At 42.1% G+C, this 26,481-nt stretch overlaps 1 protein-coding gene across 3 annotated transcripts in view; it reads right to left on the minus strand.

The window, feature by feature from the left end:
• The window catches only part of RCBTB1 (RCC1 and BTB domain containing protein 1), a 98,294-nt gene that overhangs the window by 44,507 nt on the left and 27,306 nt on the right, over nucleotides 1-26,481 (minus strand). For all 3 annotated transcript variants that reach the window (XM_053708367.1, XM_053708370.1, XM_053708369.1), the window contains one exon: nucleotides 18,732-18,883. In XM_053708367.1, coding sequence (XP_053564342.1) covers nucleotides 18,732-18,883 — 152 coding nt within the window. The remainder of the gene's footprint in view (nucleotides 1-18,731; nucleotides 18,884-26,481) is intronic.

The raw sequence follows: 26,481 nt of genomic DNA on the forward strand, positions 1-26,481 counted from the left end.
GGACACTGAATCTACCAGGAAACCTAAAAAGGTGATCTTTGTCTGAGGAATCAAGAAACTCGTTGGTCCAACCATGTCTTCGAAGAAACGACAATAGATGTGTCATGTGAGATTCTGCTAAATGAAAATTTTGAGCTAGTACCAAGATATCGTCCAAATAAGGAAATACCCTGCTTTGGTTTCTGATTACAGATAGAATTGCACAGAGAACCTTTGAGAATATTCTCAGAGCTGTTGCAAGGCCAAATGGAAGAGCAATAAATTAGTAATGCTTTTCTAGAAATGAGAATCTCAGAAATTGATAATGATCTGGGTGGATTGGGATGTGAAGATAAGCATCCTGTAAGTCTAATGTGGACATAAATTGACCTTGCTGAACAAAAGGCAGAATAGTCCTTATAGTCCCCATCTTGAAAGTTGGGACTCAAATCTATTTCATTCAGACCAATTTTGCATATGAAAACTTAAAATGTTCCCTCTTCGGGACAATAAAAACAGAATTTATGCTTACCTGATAAATTTCTCTCTCTTACGGTGTGTCCGGTCCACGGCTTCATCCTTACTTGTGGGAATATTCTCTTCCCCAACAGGAAATGGCAAAGAGAGCACAGCAAAAGCTGCCCATATAGCTCCCCCTCTGGCTCCGCCCCCCAGTCATTCGACCGACGGTTAGGAGAAAAAGGAGAAACCATAGGGTGCCATGGTGACTGTAGTGTATAGAAAGAAAAAATTTGGAACCTGACCAAAAAGCCAGGGCGGGCCGTGGACCGGACACAGCGTAGGAGAAATTTATCAGGTAAGCATAAATTCTGTTTTCTCCTACATTGGTGTGTCCGGTCCACGGCTTCATCCTTACTTGTGGGAACCAATACCAAAGCTTTAGGACACGGATGAAGGGAGGGAACAAGTCAGGTTACCTAAACGGAAGGCACCACTGCTTGCAAAACCTTTCTCCCAAAAATAGCCTCCGAAGAAGCATAAGTATCAAATTTGTAAAATTTGGCAAAAGTGTGCAGAGAAGACCAAGTCGCTGCCTTACATATCTGATCAACAGAAGCCTCGTTCTTGAAGGCCCATGTGGAAGCCACAGCTCTAGTAGAGTGAGCTGTAATTCGTTCAGGAGGCTGCCGTCCGGCAGTCTCATAAGCCAATCGGATGATGCTTTTCAGCCAAAAAGAAAGAGAGGTAGCAGTAGCTTTCTGCCCTCTCCTCTTACCAGAATAAACCACAAACAAAGATGATGTTTGTCTGAAATCCTTTGTTGCTTCTAAATAGAATTTTAAAGCACGGACCACATCTAAATTGTGTAACAAACGTTCCTTCTTCGAAGCTGGATTCGGACACAGAGAAGGAACAACTATTTCCTGGTTAATATTCCTGTTGGAAACCACTTTTGGAAGAAAACCAGGTTTGGTACGCAAAACAACCTTATCTGCATGGAATACCAGATAGGGTGGATCACACTGCAAAGCAGACAATTCAGAAACTCTTCTAGCAGAAGAAATAGCAACCAAAAACAGACCTTTCCAAGATAGTAACTTAACCCTTTAAGGACACGGCTTTCAGTTTGCTCAATTGTTTTATGACGGAAAAATTCCGTCATATGTCCTTAAGAGGTTAATATCTATGGAATGCAAAGGTTCAAACGGAACCCCTTGAAGAACTGAAAGAACTAAATTTAGACTCCATGGAGGAGTCATGGGTCTGTAAACAGGCTTGATTCTGACTAAGGCCTGTACAAATGCTTGTACATCTGGCACTGCTGCCAGGCGTTTGTGTAACAAAACAGACAGAGCAGATATCTGTCCTTTTAGAGAACTCGCTGACAACCCTTTAACCAAACCCTCTTGGAGAAAGGAAAGAATCCTAGGAATTTTAATTTTACTCCAAGAGAATCCCTTGGATTCACACCAACAGATATATTTTTTCCATATTTTATGGTAAATTTTCCTAGTCACAGGTTTTCTGGCTTGGACCAGAGTATCTATAACTGAATCTGAAAATCCATGCTTAGATAAAATCAAGCGTTTAATTTCCAAGCAGTCAGCTGCAGAGAGACTAGATTTGGATGTTCGAATGGACCTTGTACTAGAAGATCCTGTCTCAAAGGTAGCTTCCATGGTGGAGCCGATGACATATTGACCAGGTCTGCATACCAGGTCCTGCGTGGCCACGCAGGAGCTATCAGAATCACCAAGGCCTTCTCCTGTTTGATCCTGGCTGCGAGCCTGGGAAGGAGAGGAAACGGTGGAAACACATAAGCTAGGTTGAACGACCAAGGCGCCACTAATGCATCCACTAGTGTCGCCTTGGGATCCCTGGATCTGGACCCATAGCGAGGAACCTTGAAGTTCTGACGAGACGCCATCAGATCCGTATCTGGAATGCCCCATAATTGAATTAACTGGGCAAAGACCTCCGGGTGGAGTTCCCACTCCCCCGGATGGAAAGTCTGACGACTCAAATAATTCACCTCCCAGTTGTCTACTCCTGGGATGTGAATTGCAGATAGATGGCAGGAGTGATCCTCCGCCCATTTGATGATCTTGGATACCTCTCTCATCGCCAAGAAACTCTTTGTTCCCCCCTGATGATTGATGTAAGCTACAGTCGTCATGTTGTCCGACTGAAATCTTATGAATCCGGCCTTCGCTAGTTGAGGCCAAGCCCGGAGCGCATTGAATATCGCTCTCAGTTCCAGAATGTTTATCGGGAGAAGAAACTCTTCCCGAGACCATAGACCCTGAGCTTTCAGGGAGTCCCAGACCGCGCCCCAGCCTAATAGACTGGCGTCGGTCGTGACAATGACCCACTCTGGTCTGCGGAAACTCATTCCCTGAGACAGGTGATCCTGAGTCAACCACCAACGGAGTGAGTCTCTGGTAAACTGGTCTACTTGAATCTGGGGAGACAAGTCTGCATAATCCCCATTCCACTGTTTGAGCATGCACAGTTGCAATGGTCTTAGATGAATTCGAGCAAAAGGAACCACGTCCATTTCTGCAACCATTAGACCTATTACTTCCATGCACTGAGCTATGGAAGGCTGAGGAATAGATTGAAGAACTTGACAAGCATTTAGAAGCTTTAATTTTCTGACCTCTGTCAGAAAGATCTTAATTTCTACAGAATCTATTATTGTTCCCAGAAAGGGAACCTTTGTAGACGGGGACAGGGAACTCTTTTCCACGTTAACCTTCCATCCGTGAGACCTGAGAAAAGCTAATACAATGTATGAGCCTTTGATCTTGAAAGGGACGACGCTTGGATTAGGATGTCGTCTAGGTAAGGTGCCACTGCAATGCCCCTCGGTCTTAGAACCGCTAGAAGGGACCCTAGCACCTTTGTGAAAATTATGGGAGCAGTGGCTAAACCGAAAGGGAGAGCCACGAACTGGTAATGTTTGTCCAGAAAGGCGAACCTTAGGAACCGATGATGATCTTTGTGGATAGGAATATGTAGGTACGCATCCTTTAAGTCCACGGTAGTCATGTATTGACCCTCCTGGATTGTTGGTAAAATCGTTCAAATGGTTTCCATTTTGAACGATGGAACTCTGAGGAATTTGTTTAGAATTTTTAAATCCAGAATTGGTCTAAAAGTTCCCTCTTTTCTGGGAACTACAAACAGGTTTGAGTAAAACCCCCGACCTTGTTCCACTGTTGGAACTGGGTATATCACTCCCATCTTTAAAAGATCTCCTACACAATGTAAGAATGCCTGTCTCTTTATCTGGTCTGAAGATAAGCGAGACATGTGGAACCTTCCCCTTGGAGGAAGTTCCTTGAACTCTAGAAGATAACCCTGAGAGACTATTTCTAGTGCCCAGGGATCCTGAACATCTCTTGCCCAAGCCTGAGCAAAGAGAGAAAGTCTGCCCCCTACTAGATCCGGTCCCGGATCGGGGGCTACCCCTTCATGCTGTCTTGGTAGCAGCAGCCGGCTTCTTGGCCTGTTTACCCTTGTTCCAGCCTTGCATTGGTTTCCATGCTGGCTTAGCCTGGGAAGCGTTACCCTCTTGTCTAGAGGCTGCAGAGTTAGGAGACGGTCCGTTCCTGAAGTTGCGAAAGGAACGAAAATTAGATTTGTTCTTAGCCTTGAAAGGCCTATCCTGTGGGAGGGCATGGCCCTTTCCCCCAGTGATGTCTGAAATAATCTCCTTCAATTCTGGCCCAAAAAGGATCTTACCTTTGAAAGGAATATTAAGCAATTTTGTCTTGGTTGACACATCCGCCGACCAAGATTTTAGCCAAAGCGCTCTGCGCGCCACAATTGCAAAACCTGAATTTTTCGCCAATTGCAAAGCGGCATCTAAAATAAAGGAATTAGCCAACTTTAGTGCGTGAATTCTGTCCATGACTTCCTCATATGGAGTCTCCTTATTGAGCGATTTGGCCAACGTAGAAACTGCCCCCTCAACCTTAGGAACCGTTTGCCATGCGTCCCTTCTGGGGTCGACAATGGGGAACATTTTCTTAAATATAGGAGGTGGGACAAAAGGTATACCTGGCTTCTCCCACTCCTTAGTCACTATGTCCGCCACCCTTTTGGGTATCGGAAAGGCATCAGCGTGCACAGGGACCTCAAGGAATTTGTCCATTTTGCACAATTTCTCTGGAATCACCAAAGAGTCACAATCATCCAGAGTAGTTAGCACCTCCTTAAGCAGGGCGCGGAGATGTTCTAACTTAAATTTAAACGTCACAATATCAGGTTCTGCCTGTTGAGAAACTTTTCCTGAATCGGAAATTTCTCCCTCTGACAGACCCTCCCTCACTGCCAATTCTGACTGGTGTGAGGGTATAACAGATAAATTATCGTCAGCGCACCCTTGCTCATCCTCTGTATTTAAAACTGAGCAATCATGCTTTCTTGGAAATGCTGGCAGTTTGGATAAAAGATTAGCTATAGAATTATCCATTACTGCTGTTAATTGTTGCATAGCAACAAGCATTGGCGCGCTAGATGTACTAGGTGTCGCCTGCGCGGGCATAACTGGTGTTGACACAGAAGGAGAGGATGATGAACTATCCCCACTACCTTCATTTGAAGAATCATCTTGGGCAATCTTATTAAATGTGACAGTACTGTCCTTACTTTGTTTGGACGCCACGGCACAATTTTCACATACATTTAAAGGGGGAACCACCTTGGCCTCCATACACACAGAACATGTTCTATCTGAAGGTACAGACATGTTAGACAGACTTATACAGGCTATTAATGCAATAAAACCGTTTTTAAACAAAACCGTTACTGTCTCTTTAAATGTTAAACAGAGCACACTTTATTTCTGCATGTGTGAAAAACTATGAAGGAAATATCCGATCCTTACCAAATTTGCACCCTAGTGTCTTAATGCTTTGAAAGTATTGCACAACAAAATTTCAAGTTTGTAACCCCTTAAATGAGCAAACCGGAGCTATTTGTTCAATTTACCAGTTTAAACCCACTACAGTCTCTGCCACAGCCTTTGCTGCGGCTTTACCTTTCCTTGGGGGTTATTCACCACAGAAATAAGCCTTCTAGAATCGTTTTTTATGGCCACAGGACCCTCTCACATGAAGCTGCATGCACTGCTTCCAGAAGGCGCGAAAATGAGGCCTTCTCCCTCTGCATACCAGAGTGAGGGGCCCTTCCTGGCTAGATTAGGTGTCTAAACAACTGCCAGGCGAATAAAAAACGTTCCCCAAGTGTTTTCAAGTTCCAAAACACTCCAAAAAACATATAAATATTGTATAAATCAATCGATTTAGCCCACAATAGTGTCAACCAGTATATAGCCCATTAATAAGCCTTCATTCTGTTATGAGTCTAAGAAAAATGGCTTACCGATCCCATAAGGGAAAATGACAGCCTTCTAGCATTACTATGTCTTGTTAGAAAATGGACTAGTCATACCTTGAGCAGAAAAGTCTGCAAACTGTTCCCCCCCAACTGAAGTTCTCTGGACTCAACAGTCCTGCATGGGAACAGCAATGGATTTTAGTTACTGCTGCTAAAATCATACTCCTCTTTAAACAGAACTCTTCATCACTTTCTGTTGTAGAGTAAATAGTACAAACCGGCACTATTTTAAAATAACAAGCTCTTGATAGAAGAAATAAAAACTACAACTAAAACCACATACTCTTTACCATCCCCGTGGAGATGCTACTTGTTCAGAGCGGCAAAGAGAATGACTGGGGGGCGGAGCCAGAGGGGGAGCTATATGGGCATATTTTGCTGTGCTCTCTTTGCCATTTCCTGTTGGGGAAGAGAATATTCCCACAAGTAAGGATGAAGCCGTGGACCGGACACACCAATGTAGGAGAAAAGATTTGAATAAAAACCCAACCCCTGTACCTGAAAAAGAACTGGGACAATTACCCCCCAAGAGTTCTAGATCTGAAACACATTTCACAAATGCTTGGGCTTTTACTGGGTGAGAAAGAATCTTCCCATGGGAGGCCTAATTCTGAATCCAATTCGATACCCCTGCAAAATTCTATTCTGAATCCACTGATTTTGGACAGTCTTCCCAAAAATTCTTGAAATAGCTTTAGTCTGCCCCCCACCAGAACTGGATTGGGAGCCACACCTTCATGCAGGCTTAGGGGCTGGATTCGGTTTCTTATATTGCTTGGATTTATTCAAGTTTGGAGATTGTGGGAGGTGTATTTATAGGCATTTGAGGTTTCTGAAACTTTGCCCCCTCCAGGTAGGAATGTATATCCCATCAGTAACAAGCTCATGGACTCTCGTCACCTATATGAAAAACAATTTATGCTTACCTTATAAATCCCTTTCTTTCGTGGTGGTAAAAGTCCACAAAATTAATCTGACCACCAGGAGGAGGCAAAAACAACCTATAGTAAAAGCTTTAATATCGCTTCTGCTTCCTGTTCCCTCCCAGTATTTTGTATAGCCAAGAATAGTAGGAGGTAAGAAAAATAGTAGGATAAAGAGGTGCAAACAAACTTCCGCCATAAGCAAAAGAAAGGAATTTATCAAGTAAGCATACATTATGTTTTCTTTCTAAAGGTGGCGAGTCCATTAAACTCCTTACTGTTAGGAACTAATACCCAATCTGTGGAGCCCACACACAAAAAACCCCAGGCAACAACACAGATTCAGGAGACTCCAGGCTCGTCTCATGCCTTGACCTCATTACTGTAACCAATATTAGGACAGACCTAGCGTTGATTAGAAAATAATCTAAGTGTTTTTTTTCAGAATTATCCTCCATAAACTTCAGAATCTGACTCCTTAAAGTCTACAATACTAAATAATGTAAATGGTCTAGCAAAAATATTAGATAATCTGCCTGATCTGAACCAAGAGCTCAACAGACAGTCTCCTCTTAGAGAGAGGAAGGATCATTCTGAGTCAGTTAAATGAACTGGCTTGGAAAACCTACTTACTCAGCAAATGTCCCCTCCAATGTTCTTACCCCTAGTCCCAAGGATACAGCAGAGAGCCCATCCTGTACTGTAACTAACAGTAGAGGACATACTGATAGAGTGCATCATGGACAAACAGGAGGAGGCTTAAGGAACTATCCCAGCAACATCCATGGCAGGCTTGTGACCACAACTCTAGAGAGAAGATTTACATTGCACAGCCAGTACTCTCCTGCGTCCCTCTCTTCCAGTAACTCTCCATTAGAGACAGTCAACACCAGAATTTTTGTTGTTTTAAAAGATAGATAATCCCTTTATTACCCATTCCCCAGTTTTGCATAACCAACACCATTATAATAATACAGGTATACCTCACTTTACAGCGGTTCGCTAATACAGTGCTTTATGTACCTCAAGGTCAACCTCCAAGGATTTTGAAATAGTGCTGTAATCATCGTGAGATTGCTAGAAAAGTGGCTGGAACCATTTTGTTATGCACAGTTCATTCTGTTTACAGCATTACAGTGCAAACTGTGTCTCAGTGTTATAGTTTGGCAAATTTTACTACAGTAATTGTCACTATTTTACAGGTACATTATTTATTGAATACTACTTTAATAATGTGCTGTGCTAGTGTTAAACTAAACTTAGCACTATTGCACCCCTAATATATGTTAGTTCAAACATGTTGTCAAGTTTTTAAACAGACTGGCAAGTAAAAAGAAAGCTAAAACTGCCTTGTTTCACTTTACGGTGGTTTTCACTTTACAGCGGGGCTCCGTTCCCTAACCCGCTGTATGAGCAGGGTATACTTGTACATGTTTTACCTCTAATTACCTTGTATCTAAGCCTCTGCGGACTGCCCCCTTATTTCAGTTCTTTTGACAGACTTGCATTTTAGCCAATCAGTGCTTACTCAGTAAATTCATGTGCATGAGCTCAAAGTTTTTTTTATATGAAACACATTAGCGCCCTCTAGTGGTGAAAAACTGTACTATAAGGGAACAGGAAGTAGGGGTGATATAGCTTTGAGTGCTGGGTGACTTTGCTTCCTCCTGGTGGCTAGGTGATGAATTCCCAACATTAAGAAATTTTGTGGACTCTCACCACTATTAGAAAGAAATACAAATCTTGATAGCTTTAACTAGCAGTTGTATTAACCACAAATAGCATTGTTGGGTAAAGTCCATGAATTTTCAAAAATCTGTACAAAAAGTGTTAATTATTTTTGTTTTTAAACGTTTATTATGGAATAAAATGAAGAAACTAACATTTTCTACCATCATATTATATTAAATCATATGGATGCCCCAAAAATACCAGGCTGAGCTCCTAGATTTTTAACACATTTGTTGAGAACTGCCATATATAGTACCACCAGAAAGGTCTGTTAGTCTATTAAAAACATAAATTATGCTTACCTGATAATTTCATTTTCTTCTGAAGGGAAGAGTCCACAGCTAAATTCATTACTTTTGGGAAATACAGAATCTGGCCACCAGGAGGAGACAAAGACACCGCAGCCAAAGGCTTAAATACCTCCCCCACTTCCCCCAGTCATTCTGCCAAGGGAACAAGGAACAGTAGGAAAAATATCAGGATGAAAAAAGGTACCAGAACCACCAAAAAAATTTTTTTACAGCCGCCTCAGATAAAAACCACGGACAGGAGCTGTGGACTCTTCCCTTCAGAAGAAAATGAAATGATCAGGTAAGCATAATTTATGTTTTTCTTCTTAAAAGGGAAGAGTCCACAGCTGCATTCATTACTTTTGGGAAAATACCCAAGCTAGAGGACACTGAATGCAAAAAAACGGGTGGGTACAAAAGGCGGCCCCTTCGAAAGGCACCACAGCCTGATTACTGGACACCCTAAAAAACCCGAAGCCCAATTAACTGCACATTAGTTACACCACCGGCAAAGTCGAACTAAAAACCCCTCAGTCCCAGAGTCCGTCAAGCCCAAACAACCTCCGAGGAGTCAGCCCTGTGGATTACGACTTCCCATGAAGGTACCCGGCCAAGACAAGGACCGCTATCTGCCCCCCCAAAAAAAACAGATTCTCATGAAAAACCCAAAGGGTCATTCCACTCTGCAGAACATAGAACCCACGGTTGTCGTACAATAGCAACGCCCAGGGAGACTAACTCCCTAGAAACACAAGGACCAAAGAAAACAATCCATACACAGGGAAACATGTCCCCAAAAAGGACTCAAGGAACACCCTCATATCCCTGACCCTGTACCAGACCCTAAGGTACTCCAGCAAAACCATGAGTTCCCTGTTGCCTCATATTAGATTTAGACCTGTAAGCTAGATAGCAGAAATAGGATAACTATCCCAGCAGCTAGTAAAGAGTTCCCCAAAAGGAACATCAACCGTCTGAACAGGAACTCCCAATGACCAGCTTCCAGGTAGAAAGCGGACTCACTTTTGCTAAACTCAAACACCGAAAGGCGTTTCAAAGCTTGCTAATACCCAGTCAAAGAGCAATTAGCTATAGCTGGTTACATCCTCAACGTTCAATAGCTGTAGCTGGATTCAACTGCAAACCTTCCAAGAGCTCACAGCCCTCCAAATATCGGGCACCAATGAGCGCCCCCTCCCAGCACCAGACGCCAGTGGAAAAAGAGGACGACATCCAAAGACCTCCCACAAAGGAGAGAACCAACTAAGGAAAACGGTCAACCCTGCATAGAGAAACCGACCCCCAATCTTCCCTCTAGGATAATGGTCCCAGCCCAAAGGCTAGTCAAAGACCAAAGACAAGTCCCAGACTTCCGGAAGATAAAGGAAGGGTCAACAAAGGAACAAAGCCCCCCGGTTAGACCTCTGACCGTTACTACAAATGCTATGCTACCATGAGTCAAGATAGACATTGTGCTCGGGTACGAAACCCCCTACACGGCTGTCTTCTCTAAAAACAAGGAACACTTCCCGATGGAAAAAGGCCCTCGGACCCTCAGCATACATATATCAGAATCCAACATATAGCAGGAGCCCCATAGGGATCAAACTCTCAACCTCCCACTGCAGGAACGGAGAAACCAGTCACTACATTGCAACTCCCCTTCCAGGTTTCTGAAACGCAAGAAGGGAAAACAAATTATGCTTCCCTGATAATTTCATTTCCATTGAGGGGAGAAGAGTCCATGGCTTCATTCATTAATGTTGGGAATTAAGAACCTGGCCACCAGGGACCAGGAGAGAAAAGGCAGACCCTAATCTGAGGGCACCACAGCCTGCAAAACCTCTCCCAAAAATAGCTTCCGCAGAAGCAAAAACGTCAAATTTGTAAAACTTTGTAAAAGTGTGTAAGGAGGACCAGGTAGCCGCCTTACACATTTCCTCCATAGAGGTCTCATTCTTGAAGACCAAGAAGAAGCCACAGCTCTGGTTGAATGAGCCGTGATCTTCTGAGGAGGCTTATGTCCCGCTGTCTCATAGGCCAAGCAAATCAAGCTCCTCAACCAAAAGGACAAAGTAGAAGAGGCTTTCTGCTCCTTGCGCTTCCCTGAATACATTAAAGATGTAGACTCAAATCCTTCGTAGCCTGAAGATAGAACTTCAGGGCACGAACCACATGAAGTAACTTCTCCTTAGAAGAAGGGTTAGGACACAAAGAAGGAACCACTATTTCCTGATTGATGTTACGGTTAGACACCACCTTGGGAAGAAACTTCAAATCAGTGCGAAGCACAGCCTTATCCGCATTAAAAAAACAGATAAGGCGGCTCACATTGAAAGGCAGCAAGTTCAGATACTCTGCGTGCCGATGCAATGGCCAACAGGAAGTGAATCTTCCAGGACAGAATCTTAAATGTCAATGGAATGCATAGGCTCAAACGGAACCCTCTGCAAATCCTTAAGGACCAAGTTTAAGCTCCATGGGGGAGCAGACTGTCTAAAGACAGGCCTGATTCTAGACAGAGCCTGAACAAAGGATTGGATGTCAGGGAGCTCAGCGAGTCTCCTATGCAACAAGACTGACAATGCCAAAATCTGTCCCTTTAAGGAACTAGGGGCAAGACCCTTCTCCAAACCATCTTGGAGAAAAAAAGACAGAGTCCTGATACCTTCATCTTATGCCAAGGATATCCATGCTTTTAACACCAGGGCAAGTACTCCACACCTTATGGTAGATGCAACGAGTGACTGGCTTCCTTGCCTGAATGAGAGTATCAATCACACTTTCCGAAAAGCCTCTCTTGGCCAAGAATAGGCGTTCAATCTTTTTTTTATCGATGGGCTCTTCAAACGTCGAGCATGGAGATAGCACCATCCACCTTAAGGACAGTACCCCACAGCTCCAACTGGGAGTCCGGGACGGAGAACAGTTTCTTAAAGGAAGAAGAAGGGGAAAAGGAAGAACCTAATAGCTCCTATTTATTCTTAATAATATTTTCCATCGTAACAGGAACCGGGAAGGCCTGAGGCACCCACCTGTCCTCGTACAACTTATCAAGCTTAGGAATCGCAGGTTTTTCTGGATGTTTCGGTTCCGGAACCTCCAGAGTAGCAAGCACTTGTTTCAGCAAAAAGTATTTTCCATCCTAAACCTAAAGTCAGGCTCCTCCGAAGCCGGAGGTTTAGATGACACGGACTCCGACCAAGAAGGGGCCTCCTCTGAAGAGTCGGAGTGGGCCTCGTCATCGTATAACGCCTCAGAATTATCCTCAGGCGTAGACAACCCCTGGGCCGGGCCGCCACGTTACTCCCTACGCTTGCTCTTAGCAGAACGTCGTAAGGCATGGATCACTTTCAATACCTCCATTTGCGGTTGATCCACAAAATCTGACGGTCACGCAGGAGTAATGGTTGGACCCTGGGGCACTGCATGCAATAGGAGATGGATGCAGGGAACGCACCTTATGGGATGGGGACCCCTCAGAGGTGGATGGTTCAGTAGTACTAGACATCCGTTTGGTCTTAGATGTCGTAACTTTATCAAGGCATGTGGAACATAAGCAGGCTGTTCTACCAGAAACCTCCTCACAATAAACATAGGAATGAGACCTAGTTAAAGATGGCGAAACCTCTAACGCATCAGAGTCCTCCATAGCTTGCCCTATTAAGGACTAGATTAACTTAATAGCCGAAAAATGCAATCGGAAATACAAGCAAAAAGTATACACAATGTAAATAAATATACAATGTTGATGGGTAAACAGATGTGTTCACAAACTAAGAACTAATACTCTCCTTTTAGGGTAGACCGCAGCCTTCTTACAGTCTCTCCTCTAGGACTGTGTGGATAAAACGTTGTAGGAAGATAGATGGCGCTGGTCTGTAAAATGATTTTTTCTCTGATAATGAAGAGAAAAAAAAAGGGCTTGAGGTGTATATAGCTACCAAATAAATATGGGTGCAGTATACTCACTCCATATGCTGCAGCAGTTCAGCTCCAAGACCGTATGTCTCCAAAGTAGGATGTGTGGTGTTTCTGTGAAGCCTGTTATTTGGCTGTAAATAGATGGAGACTCCAATGACAAATAATCCAATGTGCATAGGATTAACAAAGTAGTAACTTACTCCTTAAAAACAGGAAATCCGGCTTGATACAGCGAAGAAAGAAGTCAGCAGTCTTTCAACTTTCATAAAAAATATGTTTTTTAATAGCTCAACGAGTTTCAATGTTTAAACGTCTTTATCAAGAGCAAAATTTAAAAACAGAAATAAAAAAGTGGTAAAAACAAATGACTGAGTATGTCTGCTGTATCTGACAAGCAGGTTTATATACAAATGCACTGATTATCCAATTTCCTGTTCTAAGCAGGAAGTTGGATTTACATGGTATTTTTTTAAATAAGATAAAAACAATAATATATTGGTGATGAACTAACTTTCAAATCAAAACAATTTAAAATCTCAATGCCGCTTTTTGAAGTAAATTTGGCGATTTTATATTTCTAGTTCATCATTAATACGAAATTTAGCCAATCAAAACTGGAATTTGATTGGCTAAATTTCGTATTGATGATGAACTAGAAATATAAAAATGGCCAAATTTACTTCAAAAAGCGGCATTGAGATTTTAAATTGTTTTGATTTGAAAGTTAGTTCATCACCAATATATTATTGTTTTTATCTTATTTAAAAAAATACCATGTAAATCCAACTTCCTGCTTAGAACAGGAAATTGGATAATCAGTGCATTTGTATATAAACCGGCTTGTCAGATACAGCAGACATACTCAGTCATTTGTCTTTACCACTTTTTTATTTCTGTTTTTAAATTTTGCTCTTGATAAAGACGTTTAAACGTTGAAACGCGTTGAGCTATTAAAAAACATATTTTTTATGAACGTTGAAAGACTGCTGACTTCTTTCTTCGCTGTATCAAGCCGGATTTCCTGTTTTTAAGGAGTAAGTTACTACTTTGTTTATCCTATGCACATTGGATTATTTGTCATTGGAGTCTCCATCTATTTACAGCCAAATAACAGGCTTCACAGAAACACCACACATCCTACTTTGGAGACATACATTCTTGGAGCTGAACTGCTGCAGCATATGGAGTGAGTATACTGCACCCATATTTATTTGGTAGCTATATACACCTCAAGCCCTTTTTTTTCTCTTCATTATCAGAGAATTTTTTTTACAGACCAGCGCCATCTATCTTCCTACAACGTTATAACTTAATAGCCACCTTTATAACCTCCAATGGCAGGGGCACTCACCACCTCCTATGACCCGGACTACAGACACCATTTTGTCTCCTGTGCCGCTGATCAACAGAGGAAGTAGATAGCCACACCTGGTCACATGGAATGCCTGGAAGAAACCGCCCCTGCCTAAGGAAACAACGTGCCAAAAAAGAGCTGCGCCTTACCTCCGTAAGTCACCTGAAAGTGCCACACATTGCCAGAGCCTCATCACGCACATAACGCAGCAATGACACAATAAACAATATCATGTATAAACCCCCCTGTTTAATATTACCCTTTCCAGGAATATTAACCCTTGATTCTTTTAAAGATAAAAAGGCATCACACTGTGACCGTGTCTACTGTGTTATTATATAATAAAAATGAAACGATCCAGAATCTACGCCGTGGAACAGGGACACGGCCCTTCAAGTGTGACAGGTAAGTAGCCTCGCTCCTGACATGGACTTGTGTAAAAAGCAGGCAGTGAAACGCATCAACGCTGATTGCTTGTGGAGCTGTTAAAATGAGTCGGGAAGGGTTCGCAGAAAGACTATCCCTGCATCACCGGACTAACTTTCACCCAGGCTCTCACTGAGAGGCTGACAGAACTACTTAAAACTCCAGTCCCATTCCGAAGAGTACTACCCTCCATAAGAGACTACTCCGATCTTCGGCACTTCTCTGCTGTCCTCCTGTGACGAAAGGCAAAGAATGACTGGGGGATGAGGGAAGAATTTAAGCCTTTGGCTGGGGTGTCTTTGCCTCCTCCTGGTGGCCAGGTTCTTAATTCCCAACAGTAATGAATGAAGCCGTGGACTCTCCTCCCCTTTAGAGATGGAAAAGACCCTTACAAGGCAAGACACCAAGGACCCACAGGTCGCTTCAAATACTAAAGGTAACTCAGAACCCCGGAGAACCGAACCCCTGCTCTAGAAGAGAAAGGAATTAAACAGAAAAACCACCCTACTATAGAGGCAAGACCCCTCGGCCATATCACCAACCCAGGTGAAAATACCTGGAGTCTACAGGAACAGTGTAAATGCGCCAGAAGACCAGTAGGGAACCCTCAGAAGGACCTAAAGCCTAAGTCATAGACAGATAGGCATCTCTCACAGAGCCCCAGCCCCTACGGAGAGAGGTCCGCAGGACCACAAACATCTAGTGTGAGATCAAGGAGAGACATGGACATAGATAAAGGAGAGACATGGATTCCTCAAAAAGGAATCGAAGATCTAACTTCCAGAGGAACCCTAAGCTGCCTCCTACAAGGAGGAACGCACCTCTAAAGTCCGTAGACTTGGCAATCTAGCAATAGCCTCAGACCGTTAAGTCCTTTGTGACTCTTGGGTTCAAGATTCAGTGCCCAGGGCACTTGGATCACAAAGAAATCTTGTAGGCAAGCGTTAACATATGTTACACACACAGGCAAGGTAGCAACCAACACCCGAAGACGAATGAGAACCCTGTACCGTGCTCGCCATCCCAGAGAATCGAACTTAAGACACCGCCCACGAAGCCCCTAACGGAGCATCAAGGATAAATGGTCAACTACCTGACCCCAGAAGAACGGCCCTCCGTAACCGACCTCGCCTCTTCACTGACAAGCCCCAAGGCTAGAGTTGCAACAAGGACGTAAAGACACCAGACATCAAGACCATGGTCAGACCAAGGGTATTGGAAGAGACAACAGCCAGAGATCCTTGAAGGATCTATCTTCCAAGAATCTTCTGTAAGCAGGCAAAAGCTGGAGCTTCACAGCTCCCCACAGAAGGCAGGGAACCCCTGCACACCAACTCTTAGAGTATCAGAACTGAGCAGAGGAAGAACATGCCCGAGCATCCAGACCATATGATCCACCCAAGGCGGAAGGAAACTTAACTTAAAGATGCTTAATAGGCTAAAGAGTCATTGTCCGGAAGAACATTGAGTGAAAATGCAAATCATTAATCACTTGGCACACCAGACCACATAGGTCACACACATCTCCCAACTCCAAAGAATGGAATAACGGTTCTGAGTCCCCAGGGACCTGAAGAACCATTATGACATCTGCAAAAACAGATCTGTACCCCAGGCAAGTAGCCCGAACAGCCAACCTAAATTGGCACTCATAACCCTCCGGTCGGGAGGGTTGCATTTAAACAGGCCTTATACTTCAGTAGGATTCGAGCCCAGAGTCCATAGAATAGGCCAAGTGACTTTCAGAATCCAGCAGGATTAATCAGCACCACAAGGGTGACATGAACCCTGGTAACAGCCGAAAAAGTATCCGACCAGTACCTGCCTGGTATAAGGACACTCTAGAACTGCCCAAGGTCCAAGAAAATTTGTCCCGAAGGATTGAGAAATGAACTAGAAAAACATAATACTATTATTCAACAAGTGCGCAACTTCCGAGGAAGTGCCCACGAGACCTAAATCACAAGTATCGTTCCAGAGATTAACGTTCATAAAAACGACATGGGCTTAAGAAAAAAATAATTAAACATTCCAAATCAAAAATTAAAATGAAGGCAGCACCCATTGGGTGAACTCCCAAGGTGAATGAGGACAACGGGACCAGCCGATTAAAAGCCCCATTCACCCAAGCTCAGAACTGGAACTGAAAAACAAAGAAAAACGGCGACGTTAAGGAGATTGGCTTCATCCCCAAACGTCATATCCATTTTGCCATCCAGTTTCTAAGGCCTCGGATGTCTTGGCCTGCTAGGACTGGGATCCTCCAACATTGCCAAAACATGCCTTAAAAGAACATGAAGGCGAGCCAGCCTATAGCGGTAGGCAAAATCATCCCTTGCCGGATCAACTGAAGACCCTGACCCCGAGATAGGGGCCCCTGAAGCCTCAGGGACCAACGCTCCCCTAGAAATATTTCACTTGGGAGATATAAATGATTCAGCGCCATAGAAATGGTCATTCGGAACCGTGCAATAACCTCTGGAAGAAACAAGACACCCTCCGGAGAAGGAGTAAAGGCCATAGGGACACCTGTTGCATAGCTGGGAAATGGACTGGGGCATTCGCTTCACAGGTCATGGAAACTTCGGAGGCGGATGGCTCAACACACTCTAAGCTCCCTGCTTCGGGAGAAGAGAGTAATCTAGAACAGCAATCAGAAGATAACTGATGGGCATTGATTACCCGGGCCATTTCATATTCATCACAAGACATATCAGACAGATATATCTCGCATATCAGAATCCTCCATAATCTTAGGGATTACAAAAAACTGGCACCCTTTAACACCCCCAATGGCTGGGGCACTCACCACCTCCTGTGAACCAGACAACCCACGAGCAAGACTCTCGGTCACACACAGTAAGTATACGGAAGTGAGAAACAACGAAACCGCACCCGTCACAAAGTGCACCATGCCAGTCACGAAAAGGGTGCGCAATCTTGAAAGATTGCATCATTAAAAGAAGGCTGTTATGTTCCGTAAAGGCCGTGAGCCTAAATATAGCTACACATTTGCAGATAGAACCATATAACTAGCATGATTAAAAGTCTCCCTGTTCAATAACCCCCCTCAGGAGATATTAACCCATAATTCCTTATTAAGATAAAAGGAGTCCCACTGGAACCCTACCTTGTTTCATTAACATTCCATTCACATATCGAAACAAAATGAAACAATCTTACCGGAATCTATGCCGTGGAAAAAGAACACGGCCCTTCAAGTGTGACAAATAGTAGCCTCGCTTCTGACATGGACTTGAATGAAGAAAGGTAGGCAGCGAAACTAGTCAACGCCGATTACCAAGGAGCTGTTTATATGAGTTGAGATGGGTTCGCATAAAAACTCTCCCTGCATTTCCGGACTCTTACTTTCATCCTTGCTCTCACTGAGAGGCTGACAGGATTACATAAAACTCCAGTCCCATTGCAAAGAGTACTAAGAGACTTAACTCAAACTTCTGACAATTCTCTGCCAACCTCCTATGGCGAAAGGCAAAAAATGACTGGGGGAGGTATTTAAAGTGAAAGTCAATCCTAGAGTTTTACAAACGCTAGTATTGACTATTGAAACAAATATAGGGGACTTTCATTCAAGAAGTATAAGATACTTCATGTAGAAAGCTCCTTTATTTGTTTCAATCGATTGCCGTTTTTAGCTGCTACAGCAGCCCACGGCTAAACAATTTTTTTGCTAAGAGCCGGATTTACCGCACGGCTATTGGCTAAGAGGTGAAAATGTCACCTCTTAGCAAAAAATTTTTTAGCCGTGGGCTGCTGTAGCAGCTAAAAACAGCGATCGATTGAAACAAATAAAGGAGCTTTCTACAATAAGTATCTTCTTCATGAATGAAAGTCCCCTTAATTTGTTTCAATAGTCAATCCTAGCGTTTGTAAAACGCTAGGATTGACTTTCACTTAAAGCCTTTGGCTGGGGTGTCTGCCTCCTCCTAGTGGCCAGGTCCTGTATTTCCCATAAGTAATGAATGCAGCTGTGGACTCTTCCCTTTTAAGAAGAAAATGGTATTTAATATGTATGGGTGCACTTAAAACAGATAATTAAGGTAAAAATCAATAGTGAGCAAAAATGCCATAATTGATTGTTTCATTTAAGCAGGAAAACTTGGAAAAAGCTCTGTCCTTAAAGTGCTAAAGAATACCACATTTGTAAGGAAATTTCGATCTAAAGCAAAAAAAAAAAAAAACAACAAAAAAAAAAACCAGGAGGTAGGGTTTTACCAATAGCATCTTCAGGGGGAAGTTCCACACTGTCTGTATACAGATATTCTAGAAAAGCATGGTATACTGGATATGAAAACTGGTCAACATCTATCACTTCCTTGGAGTTTTCATTCCAATAAGATTGGAACATCGTACGAAAATGTTCACACCTTAAGAGAGAGAAAGGGAAACCGAAGAAAAACTTGCTAAATAAAGGAAACATACTTAACAAAAGTTTTCCCCCACTTTAAACCTCGTTGAGTCTTCAAAAAAACGACTAAGCTGTAGGCTCTCAAAAGCTCATCACTTGTACAAAATCATTTAAAGGTTTGTCAGCATAATCACACTCTTAGGTTTCTAGCAAACAATGTTTTACTGTAGGTTACTGAGGTGTGAATGAGATACACAAATTACACTATAGTACCCTGTAAAAGGGGAGTTGTGTTCCCTTTTGTCTCTTTAGAGTTATTTAATTTAGACTTCAGATTTTGTTTGTGTCGGTGAGTGGCCTGAACTTGGGACTTCCTTGTCTATATCTGCAGTGTGAGCACAGCTCTTGTCAAATTGTTAATAAATTATATCTGCAGGGAGAAAAAAAAATGTATACGCTTAATACACAGATAGAAAACAGCATAAAACTAGAGGGGGATACAAGTTAAACTGCAATTTAATTTGTATGCAATTCAAAAGTAGCATTTATTAGCATCAGGTGCTCCAACATAAACCAGACACTGCTCTAGCGTACAGAGAGCCCCATTACTTTACAAATGGGGGGGGAAGCTCTCCCAACCTGCAAGGATTTGCAGGTCCAGCCTCTTTATTAGGGGGATTCATTAAGAACTACACTAGGAGATCCGGTAAGTTTAGGAATCTACCCCTAAGAATCCTGATGGCTCTTACAATACTGCATAAAACATATCAGAACTAGATACCTTAAGCAATAACATAATTTATGTAAGAATTTACCTGATAAATTCATTTCTTTCATATTGGCAAGAGTCCATGAGCTAGTGACGTATGGGATATACAATCCTACCAGGAGGGGCAAAGTTTCCCAAACCTCAAAACACCTATAAATACACCCCTCACCACACCCACAATTCAGTTGAATAGCCAAAAAGTGGGGTAATAAATAAAGGAGTAAAAACCATCAACAAAGGAATTTGGAAATAATTGTGCTCTATACAAAAAAATCATAACCACAATAAAAAGGGTGGGCCTCGTGGAATCTTGCCAATATGAAAGAAAGGAATTTATCAGGTAAATTCTTACATAAATTATGTTTTCTTTCATGTAATTGGCAAGAGTCCATGAGCTAGTGACGTATGGGATATCAATACCCAGGATGTGGAACTCCACTCAAGAGTCACTAGAGAGGGAGGGATAAAAATAAACAGCCATTTCTCGCTGAAAAAATTATCCACAACCCAAAATATAAGTTATTAATGAAAAGAAAAACTTTAAAACATAAGCAGAAGAATCAAACTGAAAAACTGCTTCTGAAGAAGCAAATACATCAAAATGGTAGAATTTAGTAAATGTATGCAAAGAAGACCAAGTTGCTGCTTTGCAAATCTGATCAACTGAAGCTTCATTCTTAAAAGCCCACGAAGTGGAGACTGATCTAGTAGAATGAGCTGTAATTCTCTGAGGCGGGGCCTGACCCGACTCCAAATAAGCTTGATGAATCAAAAGCTTTAACAAAGAAGCCAAGGAAATAGCAGAGGCCTTCTTTCCTAGGACCAGAAAATATAACAAATAGACTAGAAGTCTTCCTGAAAATTATTAGTAGCTTCAACATAATATCTCAAAGCTCTTACCACTTCCAAATAATGCAAGGATCTTTCCAAAGAATTCTTAGGATTAGGACACAAGGAAGGGACAACAATTTCTCTACTAATGTTTTTAGAATTCACAACTTTAGGCAAAAATTTAAATGAAGTCCGCAAAACCGCCTTATCCTGATGAAAAATCAGAAAAGGAGATGCACAAGAAAGAGCGGATAGCTCAGAAACTCTTCTAGCAGAAGAGATGGCTAAAAGGAACAACACTTTCCAAGAAAGTAGTTTAATGTCCAAAGAATGCATAGGCTCAAATGGAGGAGCCTGTAACGCCTTCAAAACCAAATTAAGACTCCAAGGAGGAGAAATTGATTTAATGACTGGCTTAATATGAACTAAAGGCTGTACAAAACAGTGAATATCAGGAAATTTAGCAATCTTTCTGTGAAATAAAACAAAAAGGGCAGAGATTTGTCCCTTCAAGAAACTTGCAGACAAACCCTTATCCAAACCATCCTGAAGAAACTGTAGAATTCTAGGAATTCTAAAAGAATGCCAAGAATATTTATGAGAACACCAGGAAATGTAGGTCTTCCCAAATCGATAATAAATCTTTCTAGAGACCTCTATGACTTAGTACTAAGCGTTCAATTTCCATACCTTCAAATTTAATTATTTGAGATCCTGATGGAAAAACGGACCTTGAGACAGAAGATCCGGCCTTAACGGAAGTGGCCAAGGTTGGCAACTGGACATCCGAACAAGATCCGCATACCAAAACCTGTGTGGCCATGCTGGAGCCACCAGTAACACAAACAATTGTTCCATGATGATTTTGAATATCACTTTTGGAAGAAGAACTAGAGGCGGAAAAATGTAAGCAGGATGATAACACCAAGGAAGTGTCAGCGCATCCACTGCTTCCGCCTGAACATACCTGGACAGGTATCTGGGAAGTTTCTTGTTTAGATGAGAGGCCATGAGATCTATCTCTGGAAGACCCCACATCTGAACAATCTGAGAAAATACATCTGGATGGAGAGACCACTCCCCTGGATGTAAAGTCTGACGGCTGAGATAATCTGCCTCCTAATTGTCTAATCTCTGCGGTGCATATCCCAGGTGTAGACAGGAGCTGGATTACGCCCAAGCAAGTATCCGAGATACTTTTTTCATTGCTTGGGGACTGTGAGTCCCACCCTGATGATTGACATATGCCACAGTTGTGATATTGTCTGTCTGAAAGCAAATGAACGGTTCTCTCTTCAACAGAGGCCAAAACTGAAGAGCTCTGAGAATTGCACGGAGTTCTAAAATATTGATTGGTAATCTCGCCTCTTGAGATTTCCAAACCCCTTGTGCTGTCAGAGATCCCCAAACAGCTCCCCAACCTGAAAAACTTGCGTCTGCAGTGATCACAGTCCAGGTTGGCTGAACAAAGGAAGCCCCTTGAACTAAACACTGGTGATTTAACCACCATGTCAGAGAGTGTCGAACATTGGGATTTTAGGACATTAACTGTGATATCTTTGCATAATCCCTGCACCATTGATTCAGCATACAAAGCTGGAGAGGTCTCATGTGAAAACGAGCAAAAGGAATCGCGAGTCCGATGCTGCAGTCATGAGGCCTAAAACTTCCATGCACATAGCCACTGAAGGGAATGATTGAGACTGAAGGTGCCGACAGGCTGCAACCAATTTCAAATGTCTCTTGTCTGTTAGAGACAGAGTCATGGACACTGAATCTATCTGGAAACCTAAAAAGGTGACCCTTGTCTGAGGAATCAAGAAACTTTTTGGTAAATTGATCCTACAACCATGTTTTTGAAGAAACAACACTAGTTGATTCGTGTGAGATTCTGCAGAATGTAAAGACTGAGCTAGTACCAAGATATTGTCCAAATAAGGAAACACCGCAATACCCTGCTCTCTGATTACAGAGAGTAGGGCACCTAGAACCTTTGAAAAGATTCTTGGAGCTGTTGCTAGGCCAAATGGAAGAGCAACAAATTGGTAATCCTTGTCTAGAAAAGAGAATCTTAGGAACTGATAATGTTCTGGATGAATCGGAATATGAAGGTATGCATCCTGCAAGTCTATTGTAGACATATAATGTCCTTGCTCAACAAAAAGGCAGAACAGTCCTTAGTCACCATCTTGAAAGTTGGTACTCTTACATAGCGATTCAAAATTTTCAGATCCAGAACTGGTCTGAATGAATTTTCCTTCTTTGGGAAAATGAATAGATTTGAATAAAACCCCAGACCCTGTTCCTGAAAAGGAACTGGCATGATTACCCCTGAAGACTCCAGGTCTGAAACACACTTCAGGAAAGCCTGAGCTTTTACTGGATTTGCTGGGATACGTGAGAGAATAAAATCTTCTCACAGGAGGTCTTACTCTGAACCCTATTCGATACCCTTGAGAGACAATGCTCTGAATCCATTGATTTTGGACAGAATTTATCCAAAAATCCTTGAAAAAGCTTAATCTGCCCCCTACCAGCTGAGCTGGAATGAGGGCCGCACCTTCATGCGGACTTAGGGGTTGACTGTTTTTTTTAAAAAGCTTGGATTTATTCCAATTTGAGGAAGGCTTCCAATTGGAAACAGATTCCTTGGGGGAAGGATTTGATTTTTGTTCCTTATTTTGACGAAAGGAAAGAAAACGGTTAGAAGCCTTAGATTTACCCTTAGGTTTTTTATCCTGAGGCAGAAAAAAACCCTTTCCTCCAGTAACAGTTGAAATAATAGAATCCAACTGAGAACCAAATAAATTATTACCTTGGAAAGAGATAGCAATCTAGAGACTTAGATGTCATATCAGCATTCCAAGATTTAAGCCACAAAGCTCTTCTAACTAAAATAGCTAAAGACATGGATCTAACATCAATTTTGATAATATGATATCAAAAATGGCATCACAAATAAAATGATTAGCATGTTGCAGTAAACGAACAATGCTAGATATGTCAGAATCTAATTCTTGTTGCGCTAAATTCTCCAACCAAAAAGTTGATGCAGCCGCAACATCAGCCAAAGAAATAGCAGGCCTGAGAAGATGACCTGAATATAAATAGGCTATCCTTAGATAGGATTCAAGTTTCCTATCTAAAGGATCTTTAAAAGTACTGTCTTCCATAAGAATAGTGGTACGTTTAGCAAGAGTAGAAATAGCCCCATCAACTTAACTTTGGGGATCTTTTCCCAAAACTCTATAGAAATTGCTGGTAAAGAACACAATTTTTTAAACCTTGAAGAAGGAATAAAAGGAGTACCTGGCTTATTCCATTCCTTAGAAATCATATCAGAAATAGCATCAGGAATAGGAAAAACCTCTGGAGTAACCACAGGAGGTTTAAAAACAGCATTTAAATGCTTACTAGTCTTAATGTCAAGAGGACTAGCTTCCTCAATATCCAAAGTAATTAACACTTCTTTTAACAAAGAACGAATATACTCTATTTTAAACAAATAAGTAGATTTGTCAGTGTCAATATCTGAGGAAGGATCTTCTGAATCAGATAGATCCTCATTAGAGGAGGATAAATCATTATGTTGCCGGTCATTTGAAATTTCATCAACTTTATGAGAAGTTTTAAAAGACCTTTTACGTTTATTAGAAGGTGAAAATGCAGACAAAGCCTTCTGAATAGAATCAGTAACAAATTCTTTAAATTTCATAGGTATATCATGTACATTAGAAGTTGAAGGAACTGCAACTGGCAATGTACCATTACTGATGGATACATTCTCTGCATGTAAAAGTTTATCTTGACAACTATTACAAATGACATTCTGAGATATAATTTCCACAATCTTACAACAAATGCACTTAGCTTTGGTAGAACCGATGTCAGGCAGCAACGTTCCAACAGATACTTCTGAGGCAGGATCAGATTGAGACATCTTGAAAAATGTAAAAGAAAAAACAATATATAAAGCAAAATTATCAATTTCCTTATATGACAGTTTCAGGAATGGGAAAAAATGCAAACAGTATAGCCCTCTGACATAGAGAAAGGCAAGAGGCAAACAGCAATGGGGTATAAAACTAAAGAATTTTTTGGCGCCAAATATGACGCACAACGTAAGAGAAATTTTTTTGTCAAACTTGCGTCACTAACGACGCAACCGTGTGCAAGACTTCCGCGTCAACTACGACACCGGAAGTTGAACTTGCGTCAACAGACGTACTTTTTGCGGCAAAAAAATTATCCTGCCAAGAATGACGCAATAAAGTCTAGCATTTGGCGCACCCGCGGGCCTAATGCCGCCCGCAATTTGAAAGAGTAAAAAGTAGTCAATTGAAAAAAAAAAGACTAAACCCCAGGTAAGAAAAAAATATTTCTTAAAATGTTTTATTTCCCAAATATGAAACTGACAGTCTGCACAAGGAAATACATGAACCTGACTCATGGCAAATATAAGTACAATACATATATTTAGAACTTTATATAAAGTGCCAAACCATAGCTGGGGTGCCTTAAATAATAAAAAACATACTTACCAAAAAGACACCCATCCACATATAGCAGATAGCCAAACCAGTACTGAAATAGTTATCAGTAGAGGTAATGGTATATGAGAGTATATCGTCAATCTGAAAAGGGAGGTAGGAGATGAATCTCTATGACCGATAACAGAGAACCTATGAAATAGACCCCCGTTAAGGAAATCATTGCATTCAATAGATGATACTCCCTTCACCTCCCTCTGACATTCGCTGTACTCTGAGAGGAATCGGGCTTCAAAATGCTGAGAAGCGCATGTCAACGTAAAAATCTTAGCACAAACTTACTTCACCACCTCCATAGGAGGCAAAGTTTGTAAAACTGAATTGTGGGTGTGGTGAGGGGTGTATTTATAGGTGTTTTGAGGTTTGGGAAACTTTGCCCCTCCTGGTAGGATTTTATATCCCATACATCACTAGCTCATGGACTCTTGCCAATTACATGAAAGAAATATAGTTCAGCATGAAGGGGAAAAAAAAAAAAATCTGTATTGGAGCCTTCTATAGACCAGCCAATAAAAAATAAATTTGTGAAACACTTGAGTCTAATAATTTTTTTAACAATTATATACAAATAAAAGTATGTCTGAGTTGCTTTACCCAACACTACAAAATCAGTAAGCTTATTTTAAATTCTACTTATTCTATGGCTGATTTTCTGTCTCCGTTGCTGTATTCTATTTTCTACCTATAAAAAAAAAACAATTTGGGAGGCGTGTCCGGGCAAGGACCCAAGATGGTCGACAAACTAAGAGCTCTGTAAAGTCAGTTTGCAATCCGCCTTGTAAATTGGATCTCTATCAGCCATCCGGTGCTAAAGTGTACCTAAATATCTTTCAATTACTGTGCCAAGCTGGAATATCTAATTTTTCAACAGAACAGGGCTTCTTAGACCGGACCGTTGAGGTCTGTTGGCGGCTCGAGTGGAGAGAGATCTCAGCACCCCCCCTGGGGAACCAGGTTAGCAGAGCAGATTAACTATCTCTGTACAACAACCAATTTAACAATCCTGAAGAAAATATATCTTTGACCATGGAGGAGGACCTACACACCAAATTGCAAGCTTTGTTTGCGGAGTCTGAGAAGCAATTTAACAAAAGATTTGACTGTCTCATGGAAATAATTGGATCGCAAAATAAATACGCAGATTCGGAGAGGGAGGCTATGCCGAGCGCCGAAGTTGTGCTCATCCGTTATGACTTACCTAGCATGAAGCAGCAAAAAGTTGGTGCCGTTGACTTAATTCCGGAAGAAGCGGATGGATCATTGGTCCCGCGGGTCCGGGACGCGCCGACAACGGGGATATGTATGACAGCTGGCAGAGAGTCCCCCATCAATGCATGGTCTACGGCAGAATCGGACGTTGCCTACCTTGTTGGAGACAGCCAAACTGAGGTGACTGGTGGGGTCGGGGTGGGGAGAGCGTCCGGCTCCCTTACGTGCGGCCCTGCTGGTGCGCAAAAACAAAATCTG

The sequence above is a fragment of the Bombina bombina genome, chromosome 3 (genome assembly GCF_027579735.1).
Source record: "Bombina bombina isolate aBomBom1 chromosome 3, aBomBom1.pri, whole genome shotgun sequence".
NCBI classification, from domain to species: domain Eukaryota; kingdom Metazoa; phylum Chordata; class Amphibia; order Anura; family Bombinatoridae; genus Bombina; species Bombina bombina.